General features: G+C 46.6%; 2 protein-coding genes across 2 annotated transcripts; both read left to right on the top strand.

Annotated features, from left to right (window-relative positions):
* Positions 1-10,435: 10,435 nt before the first annotated feature.
* On the top strand, positions 10,436-12,839 carry LOC123621190 (tubulin gamma-2 chain-like). The gene is made up of 5 exons (XM_045527026.1): positions 10,436-10,484; positions 10,757-10,869; positions 11,069-11,236; positions 11,541-11,609; positions 12,681-12,839. The coding sequence occupies exons 1-5, from the start codon at positions 10,436-10,438 to the stop codon at positions 12,804-12,806; spliced, it is 525 nt and encodes a 174-aa protein (XP_045382982.1). The 3' UTR covers positions 12,807-12,839.
* Positions 12,840-13,067: 228 nt separating this feature from the next.
* On the top strand, positions 13,068-16,182 carry LOC123621191 (tubulin gamma-2 chain-like). The gene is made up of 8 exons (XM_045527027.1): positions 13,068-13,091; positions 13,306-13,424; positions 13,765-13,891; positions 14,617-14,703; positions 14,822-14,971; positions 15,275-15,427; positions 15,511-15,672; positions 15,800-16,182. Exons 1-8 carry the CDS (start codon positions 13,068-13,070, stop codon positions 15,995-15,997), a joined length of 1,020 nt encoding a protein of 339 aa, XP_045382983.1. The 3' UTR covers positions 15,998-16,182.
* The last annotated feature ends 187 nt before the right edge of the window (positions 16,183-16,369 follow it).

Below are 16,369 nucleotides of genomic sequence, written 5' to 3' on the forward strand. Positions count from 1 at the left end.
GGACCCCTTAGCTCTGTGGCTGGAGCCTCCAGGCAGCCCTTCCTGCAGCAAACTGCCCCTTCCCTTCCCTTTCCTTGGGGAATATGAACAGTGGGGGGAAGGCAGGAAGGCCTAATTAATAAATGATCTCCATGTCCCATCCAGCATGCTGTCACTCTGCCTCTAATATTATAAATCAACATTGTAATGCACAGTAGCAACAAAGTGAATAGATAGAACCTCTGTTCTGCACACAGGAATATAGCAGATAATGGAAATGACAGAAACATCCCTATCTAAAAGCTACTTTTCTGTAAAGTACACTTAAAGAATAGCAAGAAAAAAATAGTTAAACAAATACATTTTAAGGAAGGAATTCATTCCTAGCAAAATGTGTTTCTCAGACAGACTGGAATGTCACACCCTTTATGGTTGAAACTATAGCTGTTAACAACTATGAGAAAGGACATGGCAATTAGAGATAATGTGGATATGAACTAAGGACAGTCACAGAATCCTGAAAATGCCATCATGAAAAACACTTTATGCCAATAAATGGCATAAAAAAGTAGATGCAAAAATATATAAAATTGAAAATTTTAAAATGTGCCTCTATTCTTTCTCTAATGGCTATAAAAATAACCAAAATACAATCATTTATTTTAAAGACATAGAGTGATTTCTTTTGCAGAGGCACTGGTGGCATACACAAATGTACCTTGGCATTCATGGGATTCCAAACACAGTATTCTCAAATTTATGCTTGGAATAAGTTTTTCATTTAAAATCAATTGTTTGGTCTCTGAGAATTCTTATTGAAAAAGAAAAAGAGTAAAAAAAGAATAAAATTAAAGTCAATTGTGAGGTACACAGGGTGTAATTACACTATTCTTGCTACTTTTTAAAATAAGTCTTGAAATATCTATAATCAAAAGTTTGAAAATTCAATGGTGGATTATATCTTTTCAATTTTAAGATGTTTAGGTTTTGTTATATGGAGTGAAGTGCATAGCTGAATCCTGAATGTGTAATTTCAACCTGGTCAGTTACATATCTTTTAAGTGCTCTTACTTCAATAAGAGAAATAAAAAGACTCAATTAAGCATATTGTAGAAGAGTGCTCCTTAAACTTGAATGTGCACACAAATAACCCAGGAATCTCCTAAAAAATGCAGATTTGCACTCAGTAGGTCTGTGGTGGGACCTGAGATGGTTTATTTATTTATTTGTTTAAGAGATGTAGTCTTGCTCTGATGCCCAGCTTGAAGTGCAGTGGGGCGATCATAGCTCACTGCAGCCTCCAACTCCTGGGCTCAAACGATCCTCCTGCCTCAGCCTCCCCAGTAGCTAAGACTATGGGTGTGTCCCACTGTGCCTGGCCAGGACTTTAAAATCAGAGTTTTAATCTGGGGTCCACAGACCACTTCCAAGCGCTCTATGGATAGAATTTATTTATTATTATTTTTTTTTTGAGACAGAGTCTCACTCTTTTGCCCAGGCTAGAGTGCCATGGCGTCAGCCTAGCTCACAGCAACCTCAAACTCCTTGGCTCAAGCAATCCTTCTGCCTCAGCCTCCCGAGTAGCTGGTACTACAGGCATGTACCACCATGCCTCGCTAATTTTTTATATATATATTTTTAGTTGTCCAGCTAATTTCTTTCTATTTGTTTAGTAGAGATGGGGTCTCGCTCTTGCTCAGGCTGGTCTCGAACTCCTCAGCTCAAACGATTATGGATAGAATTTAGAGAGTCCATAACTTGAATGGGGAAAACAATTACACTTTGATTTTCACTCAGTTCTAACTAAAATTTAGCCTCTCCTTCAATTATGACTACAGGCATAACGTTTCAGTAATATTAGCAGTACCCCTGATGTTCACCTGTAAAAATCACAGCTATTTTTATCATATTACAGTGGATGCAGATGTTTCAGAATATTGTTTATAATCACCACTACTATAGAAGTTATTAGACCTACTTCAAGATCTTGTTATTTAATGTATTACTAAAGGACACAAAATAAAACATAGCACATGTATTCATGTCAAAAAATTATCATACAATTTTTAAATATTGTAACAACCATATAATTGGTTTTCATGGTAATTTTATGTGTTTTTGTTGTTTTTTTAGATTTTTTTTGAGATGGTGGTTTTTTTTTTGAGAGAGAGTCTTGCTCTGTTGCCCTGGGCTAGAGTGCAGTGGCATCACCACAGCTCACTGTAACCTCAAACTCTTGGGCTAAAGTGATCCTCCTGCCTCAGCCTCCTGAGTAGCTGGGAAGACAGGCACATGCCACCATGACTGGCTGATTTTTCTATTTTTTGTAGAGACTGGGTCTTACTCTTGCTCAGGCTGGTGTCAAACTCCTTACCTCAACCACTCCTCCTGCCTTGGCCTCCCAGAGTGCTAGGATTACAGGTGCAAGTCACCGCAACTGGCCCTATGTGCATTATTTTATGCATTCAAAGAACATCCACCAGACTGCCAAAGGCATCCAGTGGTTTAAAAAGGTTAACAACCCTTGCTCCAAAGGCAAAGAGAGAGAGGGAGACTGGTATAGTGGAGCCGGGAACACGGAGCCTGGGAACCTGGTTTTTTAGAACAAAGGAGAGGCTTCCATGTGGAAATACTGAAGGGACAGAGAGGGGACTTTGAGAGCCAAGGTTCCTGAGGAGGCTGGAGTTAATTGGGATGCAGGGCTCAGGTGGAGGGATTAACTACAGGAAGGAAACTTTTCCCACAATAAAAGGGAGGAAAGGATGAGTGTGGATAAAAATAAATGCTTCAGCAGGGTGAGAGTAGGGGGCAGGAAGTTGAGGGGGCTTCTGCTTGATGGCTTCTATTTTCACCTTCAAGTAGGAGTGAAGTTATCTGTGGAGAGTGACAATGAGGGGGGAGGTAGATAAAGGTAGGAAACAGAAGACAGGGCTGAGAAGGACAGCCCAGAAGCACTCCCAGCCCAGGGCTAAAGAGTGGGGGGGGGGGCGGGGGAGGAGAAGGTTAGAGACCACAGGGTTGTCATGGCAACTGTCTGCTTGGCTCAGCTGCCCTTGAGTAGGAGCAAGAGGGCGGGAAGTCAGGGAGAACCAGGGCTGCAGCCGAGTTCTTCCCAGGAGGATGAGGTGAAGAACGGGAAAGAGAGGACGGATGGATCTGCATGTCCAGGCTGTTCGGAGAAAAATGTGAGGCGAGGAAGGGGCTGAGGAATGTGATAGCTGAGGAGAGTGAAACCCACATTGGGAAGACTGGGACAAAGGGGATGAGAAAATGGAGGTGCAGGAAGTGGTGGTATGAGAACTGAGCCAGTCAGGTTTCAGATTAAGGAGCAGTTAAGCCAGTCCAGCTAGGACCACCTATATGGATGTAAAAGTCACCAAGGATGAAGGTGAGGCTTGGTGTGGAGAGGAGTCTTTGGAGAATGTGGAGGAGTGATTGGAAGTAGGTAGATAATTGGAACAAGAGTAGAGAGTGGCGGAGTTGGGTAGCATGTGCTTCAAAGGAGAAGGGGTGTTTTTCCAAAAAGGTAGCAGTAAGATAAAGGCCAAGCATGGTGGCTCACGCCTGTAATCCCAGCACTCTGTGAGGCCGAGGCAGAAGGATTGCTTGAGGTCAGGAGCTTGACACCAGCCTGAGCAAGAGTAAGACCCCAACTCTATAAAAAATAGAAAAATCAGCCAGTCATGGTGGCATGTGCCTGTTGTCCCAGCTACTCGGGAGGCTGAAGCAGGAGGATCACTTGAGTCCAGAAGTTTGAGGTTGCAGTGAGCCACGATGACACCACTGTACTCTAGCCTGGATGACAGAGCAAGACTCTGTCTCAAAAACAAACAAACAGGCCAGGCATGGTGGCCCACGCCTGTAATCCTAGCACTCTGGGAGGCCGAGGCAGGTGGATCGCGGAGCTCAGGAGTTCGAGACCAGCCTGAGCAAGAGTGAGACTCTTGTCTCTACTAAAAATAGAAAGAAATTATATGGACATCTAAAAATATATATAGAAAAAATTAGCCAGGCATGGTGGTACATGCCTGTAGTCCCAGCTACTCGGGAGGCTGAGGCTGGAGGATCGCTTGAGCCCAGGAGTTTGAGGTTACTGTGAGCTAGGCTAACCCCACGGCACTCTAGCCTGGGCAACAAAGTGAGACTCTGTCTCAAACAAACAAACAAACAAAAAAGAAGATAAGCAATGCCTACCCATCATGGGGTGGAGAGTGGACACCCATACTTCTGCTGTGTAGCCAGGGCTTCAAAAAATAACTGGCCTTTATAAAAGAGGCCAGAGAGAATCACACAATTTGGGGCCAGAGATGATCTAGTATAGTGGTTTCCAACCCAGGAAGACAGTCACCTTCTACCCTAGCCAGGAGGTATTTGCAAGCCAGCAGAGGCCCTTTTGGTTTTATTACAATGGTGGCCAAACCAGAATGGCGTCACTCATGCTAGGTGCCGTGCAATCAAACCGAACTCTGCAACACGCCAGTGTTTTTAAAAAAAACCTGGAGATTCACAACAACCGATCTAAAGAGGCCCAGTCTACCTGAGTTGGCAAGATAAGGGAGCCACCTCTGTTTTAACTCTGTAAGGAAAGTCACTTTGAAACAACCAATCCACTGTTTGTTTTCTGTTTCTGCTTTCTTCAGTCCTTTTCTGTCTATAAAACCAACCCCCTGCTTAGCTCATTGTAATAGTCATTCTACTTTATAAAGTGAGATGTTGTCAGATTCTAGAATCAAAAACAAAAGCCACTTAAGATATTTAACCTAAATTTGTTGGCATTTTGTTTTTTAACAATGCCTATGGCTTTAACCACCACCTAAGTACTGCAGGCTCTGCGCCTAGACCTCGCTCCTCAGCTCTAGAACTGTCTATTCTCTGTTGCTTATCAGACCCTTACTTTCATCTGGGTATCCCTCAGTCCTCTCAAACTCAACTGTACAGACATTCTCCTCCTGAATTTCCCATGTCTCATAAATGACCCTACCTTCACCCGATGTCCCAAGATTGAAATCTGTCAGCTCAGACTCTTTCCTCTCCTTCCCCCCATTACATGTTCATTCTTCTTAAACTCTGTAGGTTCTTTCCACTTAGTATCTCTAGAATCTGTACCCTCTTCTCTGTCTTTGGGAAGGGCCCTCCTCATTTCATGCTTGGATTAATGCATGGCAAGGACCTGACTGGTAACCTGGTTTCTTCTCTTGTTCTCTTCCTCCACTTCAGCATGCCTGTCTCGCTGCTGCCAGAGGGATCTGTCTGAATTGCAAATATGATCCTGTCCCAACTCTACTCATGATCCTTCAGTGGCTTCTATTCCATAAGGGACATTCCAGGTCTGGTCCCTGCTGACTTCTCTAGTTCACTATTGAAATTTTCCACTTTCACCCTAAACTCAACATAACATCTACAATATGCTATGCACATGCTCCTTCTTATAATTCACCAGCTCCCCCAATGCACAGACACACACACACACACACACACACACACACTCCTTTCTCTTCCACATGCACTCAAAAGTACTTTGGTTTTATCATAAGGGATGAGACTATGCATATTGCTCTGTTACTTGTATTTGTCACCTAACATGTATTGGCCATGTTTCTCTGCTAATGAGAGCTCTATCTTATTTTTCTTACAAATGACTCCTTTGTATTCCTTCATAGGGATTTACATACTTTACCATGCTGATAGACATGTGGACATCTAGGTTGTTTTTCACCATTATAAACAATGCTGCAGCAAACATCCCTGTACATATGTCTTTGTACACACGTCCTAGCATGTATATAGAATCGGGTCCTCAAAGTGGAATTGCTGGGTCTAAGGTTATATGCATTTCACACATCAAGAGAACTGCCAGTTTCCCCCCAGTAATGTATCCATTTATACTACCACTAATAGTATATAAAAATAGCGAATGAAAGCACCCATTTCTCAGAATCCTCATCAACGCTAGATATTATCAATCTTTTAAATTTGTGCTCATCTAATTTTTTGCCTTAAATTAGTATTTTTCTGACTGCTGGTGAGATTGAGCATCTTTTTGTATTTTTTTAAATAATGAACTGTTTATTCCCTTTAACCATTTTTTTTTTTAGTATTTTCTTCTTATTGATTTGTATCTCCCTCCATTGGGTCTCCCTCCATTGGGTCAATTCCTACCAGACCTTCCAGACTTGGGCCACGTGCCACTTCCTCCAAAAAGTCTTCTAATTCTCTGGCCTCTCCCTGCACCCCTCACCCCAAATTAAGTCCCCTATTCTGCACTCAGTGCTAACCTTTGAGCATGTTTATCTTCTCCACAAAGCCAGGAGACTTTGGTCTGTTATTTCCCCAGCTTAAAACAGTGTGCCCACTATAGTATAGGTGCATAACAAAAGAATAAATGAATGAGCAAATGATCCACAAACAGGATTACTTTTAAGCTTATTTCCTTTTCCCTATTCCTTGAGAAAACAATACAGAAATGGCCTGTTTTGTTCTTTTTTTTTTTTAAATAGGGTCTCCCTCTGTCACCAAGGTTAGAGTACAGTGGTGTCATCATAGGTCACTGCAACCTCAAATTCCTGGGCTCAAGTGACTCTCCAGCCTCAGCCTCCCAAGTAGCTAGGACAACAGGTATGCGCCCAGATAATGAAAAAAAAAGTTTTTTTTTAGAGACAGAGTCTTGCTATGTTGCTCAAGCTGGTCTCAAACTCCTGGCTTCAAGTGATCCTCCCACTTCAGCCTCCCACAGTGCTGGGATTATAGGTATGAACCACCGCACCTGGCCATGTTTTGTTCTATTTCACAACTAAAATATGAATTTAGTACAACTCCCTTCACATAAAGAGCTTCTGCTCTTTGCCTGCCTTATTTTAAGTTTTATTTTGAAAGTTAAACACCCTGGGGTCATAGGATCCTAGTCTCATGACTAGAAGCAGCTCTAATTAGCTGCTTTTGTGTCTTATGCACAATGCTCTTCCTCCCAATCTCTGACACAGCCTCACTTCCCCACCTCACATCTCTACCTCCTGACCTCCACAAGACACCTGTGCTCCCGAGATACTGCAGGCCAGGCATTCAGGAAAGGCCAGAAATGAAGGCGCATCCAAAAATATGTTTTATTCAACTTGGGATGTTCAATAAAGGCTTTGGAAATTTAACAAATATGTTAGTTTACAAATGCTACATTCATTATCAGAGGCAGACTGAGGCCTCAGACAAAGAAAAGCCACATCCTACTACCTTATCATAACCTGGATCAAAGAACTTGGGGCCAAGCAAATTAAAGTCAACACTCAACAATCAAGCCTTGGGTAAATGATCCTGAGACCCTGGATCTGAAACGCATTAGAAGGACCATGAACCTGGGCCTTCTGCTCAACCTCAATAGAATTTAGATCTAAAACTCACAATCTACAGGATCATAAGCACTTAACAGTTTTTTTAAATTTATGTAACACAACTATTCATTTTGCTTTAATCTAAATAAGGTCTTTCATTTGTCACAACAGCCAAGCTATACTTCAGTTGACTTCTAGTGACATTAACAGTGGCTAATATTTGTTGAGTACTTACTGTGAGTCAGGCACTGTGCTAAGTGTTCATGCCTCATCTCATTTAACCAAATTACTGGGTCAGTTCTCAGCAGAGTGGAAAGCGTAGCCTACTGATAACTGGGAGATTGATGGTCAGCTCTGCTGACGTAGGTAAGTGTTTCAGTTTCCAACCCATCTCTGCACAAGAGTAGGAAGAGAGGAGCTTCCAGCTCATCAGAGATGTCTTCTCAAAGGTAACTTGCATTGCAACTTCTCCAGCTCAGATAGATTCACACTTTCTAACCTGCTTGCCTGCAAATGGGGATTTGAAGAAAGTTTTCCCATTTCAGGGGAACTGTAAGTTGGAATAAGGCACTGTTATTAATCACAAGAAAAGGTGTAATTTAACTCTCCTGTTTCCCAAGTGTTCATAAACTGCTGACAGCTTATTATTTTAAAGGAAGTAAACTGAGCTCTCCCAGGCTCACAGGGCAGGAGGCAAGTTTACTCTCATCTCTGAAGCCTTTCTCCTCACCTGGCACAGGACTGGGACAGGGTTTTGGCAAAGCCTCTGAAGGCAGCCAGCCCCCCGGGAGCGGTTCTGTGGGGGGAAGGGAGCCTCTAGGCTAACGACGTAGCTCCGACCCACCCTTAAACTTCAAAGGGAGTAGCCAGACCCTCCCAGAAAGGGCGAGGCTACCGGGTACTCTCGGGAGACGCCGGAAATCTTCCGGGCCAGAGCTGGAGGAAGGGAGCTGGGAGACCCGGTGGGGAGAGAGGAGGAGAACAGCCAAGGCGGGGACCGGGGCGGGCGTCGGGGGAGCCAGAGCCTTCTAAAGAAGCTGGAGGATTCTGGGCGGCGGGGACTGGAGAGCGGCCGAGTTCTCTTTTATAAAAAGGCGAGTGAGAGAAAAGAAAACAAAAAACCTCGTCTGAGCATGACTTTTGGCAATGGTGCTTTCACCAGCGCTTCTGCAGCGGCTCCCAGAGAAAGCCAGCCAGAGAGGGACAGACAGATCGATCCGAGCGGCCCAAGTCGCAGCGCCGCTTGGAATGCCCCAGGGGGTGGGGGAGGCTGCACCGACTCCGCAAAAATTGGTTTGGAGACAACTGGCCATCCATATGGAACAGATAAAGTAGATCCCTATCTCACAGCAGGCCTCCAAATAAATTCCAGATGAATTACAGACCTACAGGGAACAAGCAAAACTATTATAGAGCTTTTGGAAGAAAACAAGGATGGATGCATGGCGCTGGGATGGGGACGTTTATACTCTAAGAGTATAAAACGTGCAAAACATAAAGGAAAAGATGGGTAACTTAACATTAAAATTAAAATCTTCTCCAGTACAAAAGATAAGGCGTAAAGACAAGCTATGGACTGAGAGGATATTTGCATGCAACGAATAATAAATTTCTATAATAGCTGAGAGCTCTAAGAGAAACTATCCAATAGAAAAATGGGCAAAGGCTGTGAACAAGCAATTCCCAGAGGAAGAATCCCAAAAAGAACAGTAACAAGAAAAGTGAATTAATTTCACTTGTGATCATAACTGGATATTCCAACCATGAAGTTTCTCTCAGCATCCATGGCCTTGACAAAATTTGACATCTGGTAACCCCAGTGTAGATGTGGCTGTAGAGAAATGAGGCCGCTATTGCTAATAAGAGTTAAATTGGTACATCTAGGAGAAAATATGCAAAACCTAGTAAAGCTGAAATTACACATGCCTGGAACAGTGTCCTTCATGTTCACAAGAGGACAACTCTGAGGTAGTAGGGAATAGCTGGGAACAATATAACTGCCCCTGTCCAGAAATAAACTGATTTTATTCATCCAATGAAATACTACAAAGCAGATAAAAAAAAATGATATAAATCTGCATCTTTCAACATGGCTCATTCACAAAAACATAATGTAGGGTGTAAAAAACAGGTTGCAAAAGGATATTACATTCTGAAGCCATTTATATAAAATTTTAAAACACACAAAAAAGTAATGGCACAAATCATGTTTGTATGTTTAAATTTTTCCATAATTTACAGTAAAACAGAAATCATAATGAGCTATCACTTCATACCCATTAGAATGGCCATTATCAGAAAAACAGAAGTACTAAGTGTTGGGGGTGGTGAAATTGGAACTGTCAGAAGAAAGAAGCCAGTGAAAGAAGCCAGACACAAAGGGACAAATACTTTATGGTCCCACTTGTATGAGAAACCTAGAACAGTCAGATTCATAGACACAGAAAGTAGAATGATTGCCAGGGGCTGGCGGGCGGAGAGAATGGGAAGTTACCGTTTAATGGGTATAGAGTTTCAGTTTGGGAAGATGAAAAAGTTCTGCAGAGGGGTAGTGGTGATGGTTACAGAACAATGTGAATGTACTTAATGCCCCAGAACGGTATGCGATACTAATAAATGGTTAAAATGATAAATTATATATATATATGTATTGTAACACAAGAAAAAGAATAGAAATTTAAGAGAAGTTGGCTTGAATTCATCCCCTGGACCTAGCAGAGCCCGCAGAGTCGCTCACCTACCTATATAAGTAGGTGACTGCATACACCTGGATCATCACGTCGACCTGGCCGTCCCTCCTCTTCTCTCCCTCACACCCAGGTGACGACCCCGCTGGCCCCCTTAAATCTCACCGCGCAGGCGCGGAGCGGTGGGCAGGAGAGGGCGTGGCCTCACTCTGCGCTTGTGCTGAATTCCAGCTGCGACTGCTTAGGGATAAACTGATGCCCAGGTTGGGCTCCGCGGCCCTGTGGCCGCCGAGGAGCTGCCCGAACTGCACACGCGCAGACCGAGCGCCCGCGTCAAGAGACGGAGGGAGCGCGCGCTCCCCACGTAATGCGCGCCGGGCTGCCAGGCATTCGTTTCGCCCGTGACTCCCGCCAGGCTGGGGCTGGCGCGCCCACGTCTGAAGAGCGATGCCCCGGGAGATCATCACCCTGCAGCTGGGCCAGTGCGGCAACCAGAGTGAGCAAGCGAGCGCCGGGCCCCGCCAGTCTCTGGTTCTGCCCCTTCGGGTCCCACCCAAGTGCCAGTCCCTTTTCCCTTCCATGAACCTCCTGTCTTACTGCGCATGATGACTCAGGCCAAGAGCTGTGCCTCCAGCCCTGGGCTGTGACAGCTCCCAGACCCAGGCGTCTTAGGTCCACCCTCTCTGGTTGTGACAGCCTCTGAGCCTAAAACTGGGCTCCTCAGGCCTTAGGGCTCTAGCAGACCCGGGCATCTCCCCCCTCCCCCAGTTGGGTTCGAGTTCTGGAAACAACTGTGCGCCGAGCATGGTATCAGCCCCGAGGGCATCGTGGAGGAGTTCGCCACCGAGGGCACTGACCGCAAGGACGTCTTTTTCTACCAGGTGCCCCCAGCGACTTGGCCATGGCAGCCAGGGGCCCAGGAGCCTGAAGGGAAGGGAGTGGCCTGGTACTGGGAAACCCGCTGGGCAGAGGGGCCAGGCGGCTCATTTGAGGAGGGAGGGCCAGAAGGAGCCAGAGTTGGGAGGACTTAGGACTTGGCCTGCCTAGCTGATTGGGCCCCTCCTGGACTTCCCTTGACAGGCAGACGATGAGCACTACATCCCCCGGGCTGTGCTGCTGGACCTGGAGCCCCGGGTGATCCACTCCATCCTCAACTCCCCCTATGCCAAGCTCTACAATCCAGAGAACATCTACCTGTCAGAGCACGGAGGAGGAGCTGGCAACAACTGGGCCAGCGGCTTCTCCCAGGTGTCCAGGCGACCATCCCAGAAACCTTTAATGTTCTCACCCTGGGGCAGGGCAGGTTCAAGCAACCTAGGAATTTGAACAGACCAGATTGGCAATAAATAAGAGACAAAGGGATGCCCTAAAGAGAGGGAAAGCCAGGGAGAGGTTTATGCAAATTTGTGCAAATCATTTGCAAAAGTAGCATTTATGGGTTGAGTGCTACAGTCAAGGCTCTGCTTCAGGGTGGCAATAATGTCCCAGAGTAAAGTTCTTGATGCTCTCCGGAACTTTTGGACCAATCTTCCCCTTCCACGTTTCTGTACAGGGCGAGAAAATCCATGAAGATATCTTTGACATCATAGACAGAGAAGCAGATGGCAGTGACAGTCTAGAGGTGAGGTTCTGCCGGGGGAGGGCAGTGAGTGGGGGAAGGCTGAAGAGTGCTGGGGAAAGGTCAGGAAGTACCCTATGATGTGATGGGGGCAATTCAATTCAAACGCCATTAATTGAGCATCAGATATGGGATATTGAGGGAAATAAGACACAGTCCTTGTTCGCAAGGGGAAGTGGTAATCCGGATGGCATCAGCTCCTTAGGTGTGAGTCATTCAGCTGCTTCTCTGACTCTGAACCTTCCCAAGAAGCCTCAGCCTGGATAGAGAAGAGGCAGCCTTGAGACGCTAGTGTGTTGAGAGTGGGGTATGAGACAAGGAAAGCCTCTCCCCCAACCCCCAGAGATTGCCTGTCTATCTCTCCTCATGCTGGGGGTGATAGTGTGATATATATGGTTTTGTGTTCGTCCACAATTCCAGGCTTACAGTTCCTATAACCCTTGTAATTTCCTAAGTGACTAGAGCAATAAGAGTATCTTTTGTTAAAATATTTTACCTTTTATCATTGGTTTCTGGAATAGCTCCAAAGAGATAAACAGTCTTTTATTATTTATACCAAGCCCCTTTCAACCAAACCTGAGCTTAATGTTAATCGGGTGATTTTTGGAAAGTTCCTAGATTACCACTAGATGGGGGCTGGTTGCCAGGGAAACAAAATTATGCTCTTAGGGTTGTAGTTTATAGCCCCACCTTCACCCACCCCCCCTTCTAAGGAGAGGTGAAGGGCTTAAGATTGCAGCATGGTACCTGTAATCCTAGCACTTTGGGAGGCTGAGACGAGAGGATCCCTTGAGGCCAGAGTTTGAGACTAGCCTGAGAAAGAGCAAGACCTTGCCTCTACAAAAAAAAATTAAAAATTAGAGGCAGGAGGATCACTTGAATCCAGGAGTTGGAGGCTACAGTGAGCTATGATGATGCCACTGCACTCTAGCTAGGGCAACAGAGCAAGACCCTATCTCAAAAAAAAAAAAAAAAAGATTGAGTTGATCACCAATGTACAATGATTTAATCAGTTGTGCCTGTGTAATGAAGCCTCCATAAAAATTCCAAAGGACTGAGTCCAGGGTCTTCCAGGAAGGTGAAAAGAACACATCCACTTGCTGGGAGGGTGGTATACCCCAAATCCAAGGGACAGAAGCGCCTGTGCTGGGGACCCTTCCAGACCAGGGACTTTCTCTTCGTCTGGCTGTTTATTCATAATATATCCTTTAAAATATCCTTTATATTATAATAAACCAGTTCATGTAAGTGTTTCCCTGAATTTTATGAGCTGCTCTAACAAATTAATTGAACCCAAGGAGGGGGTCCTGAGAACTCCAATTTATAGCCTGTTGGTCAGAGACACAGGTAAAACAACCTGGAGCTTGTGATTGGCAGTGGAAGTGGGGGGCAGGCTTGTAGGACTGAGCCCTCAACCTGTGGGTTCTGCTGCTATCTCCAGGTACAGATGATGCTCAGCTTATGACAGGTTTATCAGAATATATCGTAAGTTGAAATGCATTGGATTACATCCAATAAATCCATCAGAAAGTCAAAAAAACATTAAGTTGAACCATCGTAAGTCAGGCACAGTCTGTAGATAGTGCAGAATTGAACTGACTTGCTGGGCACCCAGCTGGTGTCTACTGCAGAATTGATGCTCACTTGATGTGTGAGGTATAACCACCACACAGCTGGCGTCAGAAGCCTGTTGTGAGAGTACAGTGGGGGAAACTGTGAGTTTGTTATTCCTATACAGGGTTTCGTGCTGTGTCACTCCATTGCTGGGGGGACGGGTTCTGGCCTGGGCTCCTACCTCCTAGAGCGACTGAATGACAGGTAAGCCTGCTGTGGGGGAGTGGGCACTAACCCTAGTTCCCTGGGTAATGGCTTTCCTTTTTGTCACTTTTTTCTCTTGAGCTGGGAAGTGTGCCACTATCGCTTTTGAGTTGTAGGGTTTACCTAGGGAGAGGAGGATATCTACAGAGTTTGCTGCTTGAACCTTATCCTTTTTGGCTCTGAAGACTCAGTTCTGTCCTCACCCCTTTTGTACAAGAGCTTGGTGGCCCTTGGAAAGGGTTGGTCCTTATTGTCCTTCAAGAAGACAGAGATGGGCAGTGATGGGGGTCCTTCCAATTGACTGTGCCAACCTACCCTATTTGCTCTTCCTCACCCTCAGGTACCCCAAGAAGCTGGTGCAGACATACTCAGTGTTTCCCTACCAGGATGAGATGAGCGACGTGGTGGTCCAGCCCTACAACTCTCTCCTCACACTCAAGAGGCTGACCCAGAACGCAGACTGTGTGGTGAGCAAAGGAAGAGGGAGTTGGGGGCTTTGGTTTGTCTCCCCAAGCCAGTGAGTCACACACACCCTGCCCTTCCCAAGCCCCTGCTAACACAGAGAACAGAGGACCAACAAAGCCATACCTGTCAGCCAAATTAAGAAATAAGGTCCTGGCCTCCAAGTTGCTCACAGTCCTTTTAGGCAGCAAGACTCTCAACAAAGTGAATATGCCCACCACCACCACGGACCCCCACGTTGCCTACCTAATGCCTACTAATGCTTGAACTCTCAGTTCAAGGGTCACTTTCTTGGCAAAACCTTCCCTGACTACTCAGTCAAGGTCAGAATCCTCTGTGCGTATTTCAGGTAGTTAACTGTAGCTTTCTGTTGTTTTATATTTAACATCTGTCTCCCCCCACTAGACTGTAGGCCTAATGAGGGGAAAGACCACGCGTGTTTCCCTCTCTGTGGTCTCTGCAGAGCCAGGCACAGTGTGTAGCACATGTGGCTACTCACATATTTCCTTACTACCCTGCATGGTCCAAAAGTGTCTCATGATGCCCCAGAAACATTGCTTTCCCTTTATTATTATTATTATTTTTTTTTTACTTATTTTTTTTGTACTTTCCTTTTAAATTAACAAACCTACTTCTTGGCTTTAGAGTTCAGCAGGGACTAAATCAATATCTTTTTTCTATACCTCCTTTCTCCGCAGCAAGGTGCTGTGACTCTTTTCTGTCCCCCCAGGTGGTGCTGGACAACACGGCCCTGAACCGGATCGCCACAGACCGCCTACACATCCAGAACCCGTCCTTCTCCCAGATCAACCAGCTGGTGAGCCCCCACTCCTGGGCTCCTTTGGACTGGAAGGAAGCCCTCCTTGCTGGAGGACGATCTGGGGAAGGGAGGTCTGCCCAGGCCGAGGCCCATGACATGGCACCCCCGTCCCCAGGTGTCCACCATCATGTCGGCCAGCACCACCACCCTGCGCTACCCCGGCTACATGAACAATGACCTCATCGGCCTCATCGCCTCGCTCATCCCCACCCCACGGCTCCACTTCCTCATGACCGGCTACACCCCCCTCACCACAGACCAGTCAGTAAGAGCAGCCCTCAGTGTCCCAGGCCAGGCTGGCCCTGGGCCCAGCAGGCCCTGGCCCCGCCTTTCTCTGCTCCCTGCTGCCCCAGGAGCTGCCCTCTGTGGCCCCCAGAGGCTCAGGCACTGGCACAGAGCAGGCCACTTCCTTGCTGACTTGCTGTCCATCTTCCCTCTGCCTTTGGCTCTTGCCACAGACACCATTCTACCCCGGGTCTGATGGGGGACGTGTTGACTTCTCTGTCCATGTACCTCTGGACTCTGTCCTGAGTGCTAGTCTGGTCCCTGTGACCCACCCTCCCATCAGGTGGCCAGCGTGAGGAAGACCACGGTCCTGGATGTGATGAGGCGGCTGCTGCAGCCCAAGAATGTGATGGTGTCCACAGGCCGGGACCGCCAGACCAACCACTGCTACATCGCCATCCTCAACATCATCCAGGGAGAGGTGGACCCCACCCAGGTAGGCGAGGCCCCTTTGTTCTACCCCCAGGACCAACAGAGGTAGAGGAGAGGCTACCTCCACTGCCCCTGTGCCCACCCCAGGTCCACAAGAGCCTGCAGAGGATCCGGGAACGGAAGTTGGCCAACTTCATCCCCTGGGGCCCAGCCAGCATTCAGGTGGCCCTGTCGAGGAAGTCTCCCTACCTGCCCTCAGCCCACCGGGTCAGCGGGCTCATGATGGCCAACCACACTAGCATCTCCTCGGTTAGTCTAGTCACTTGGTCTTCTTTGGCCACTCTGTTGGACTAGTCACCTTCATCTTCTTCCCTTAGTCCATTCCTGACTCTTGTCCTACGATGGCTCCCATTTTGGAGATTTTCATCTCTTTCAGCTCTTTGAAAGTTCCTGCCAGCAGTTTGACAAGCTTCGGAAGCGGGATGCCTTCCTGGAGCAGTTCCGCAAGGAAGACATGTTTAAGGACAACTTTGACGAGATGGACAGGTCCAGGGAGGTTGTTCAGGAGCTCATCGATGAGTACCATGCTGCCACTCAGCCGGACTACATCTCCTGGGGCACGCAGGAGCAGTGATTTCCTCTCCACGACTCCCCCTGGACAGGAGGCACATCCTACACCATGCCTGGCCCCTCTGACCCAACTTACTGACAACATCTCTTGGTTCATCTCCAGCCCATGAACTGGTCCTGCATCCTCCCTTCTATGCCCTCACTGTTAATATGCTTGTAACAAAGTAATAAAGCTTGATTGTCAGTATAGTCAGGGCTTGATCTGTGAACATGAGGGATGGTGAAGGCATCTCCATTTTCTAGGAATGTGACAGTATTATGGCCTTTACCTCCTCTAACTTCTTACCGCTTAGTCCAGGTCTTATTGTGTCCACTGTTTCCATTGGCGTCCCTCACCTGGAACCAGGCTGTTTTGTTGGAGTCAGCCCTTCTCTCG

Source organism: Lemur catta, chromosome 15 (genome assembly GCF_020740605.2).
Source record: "Lemur catta isolate mLemCat1 chromosome 15, mLemCat1.pri, whole genome shotgun sequence".
In the NCBI taxonomy this organism is placed as follows: domain Eukaryota; kingdom Metazoa; phylum Chordata; class Mammalia; order Primates; family Lemuridae; genus Lemur; species Lemur catta.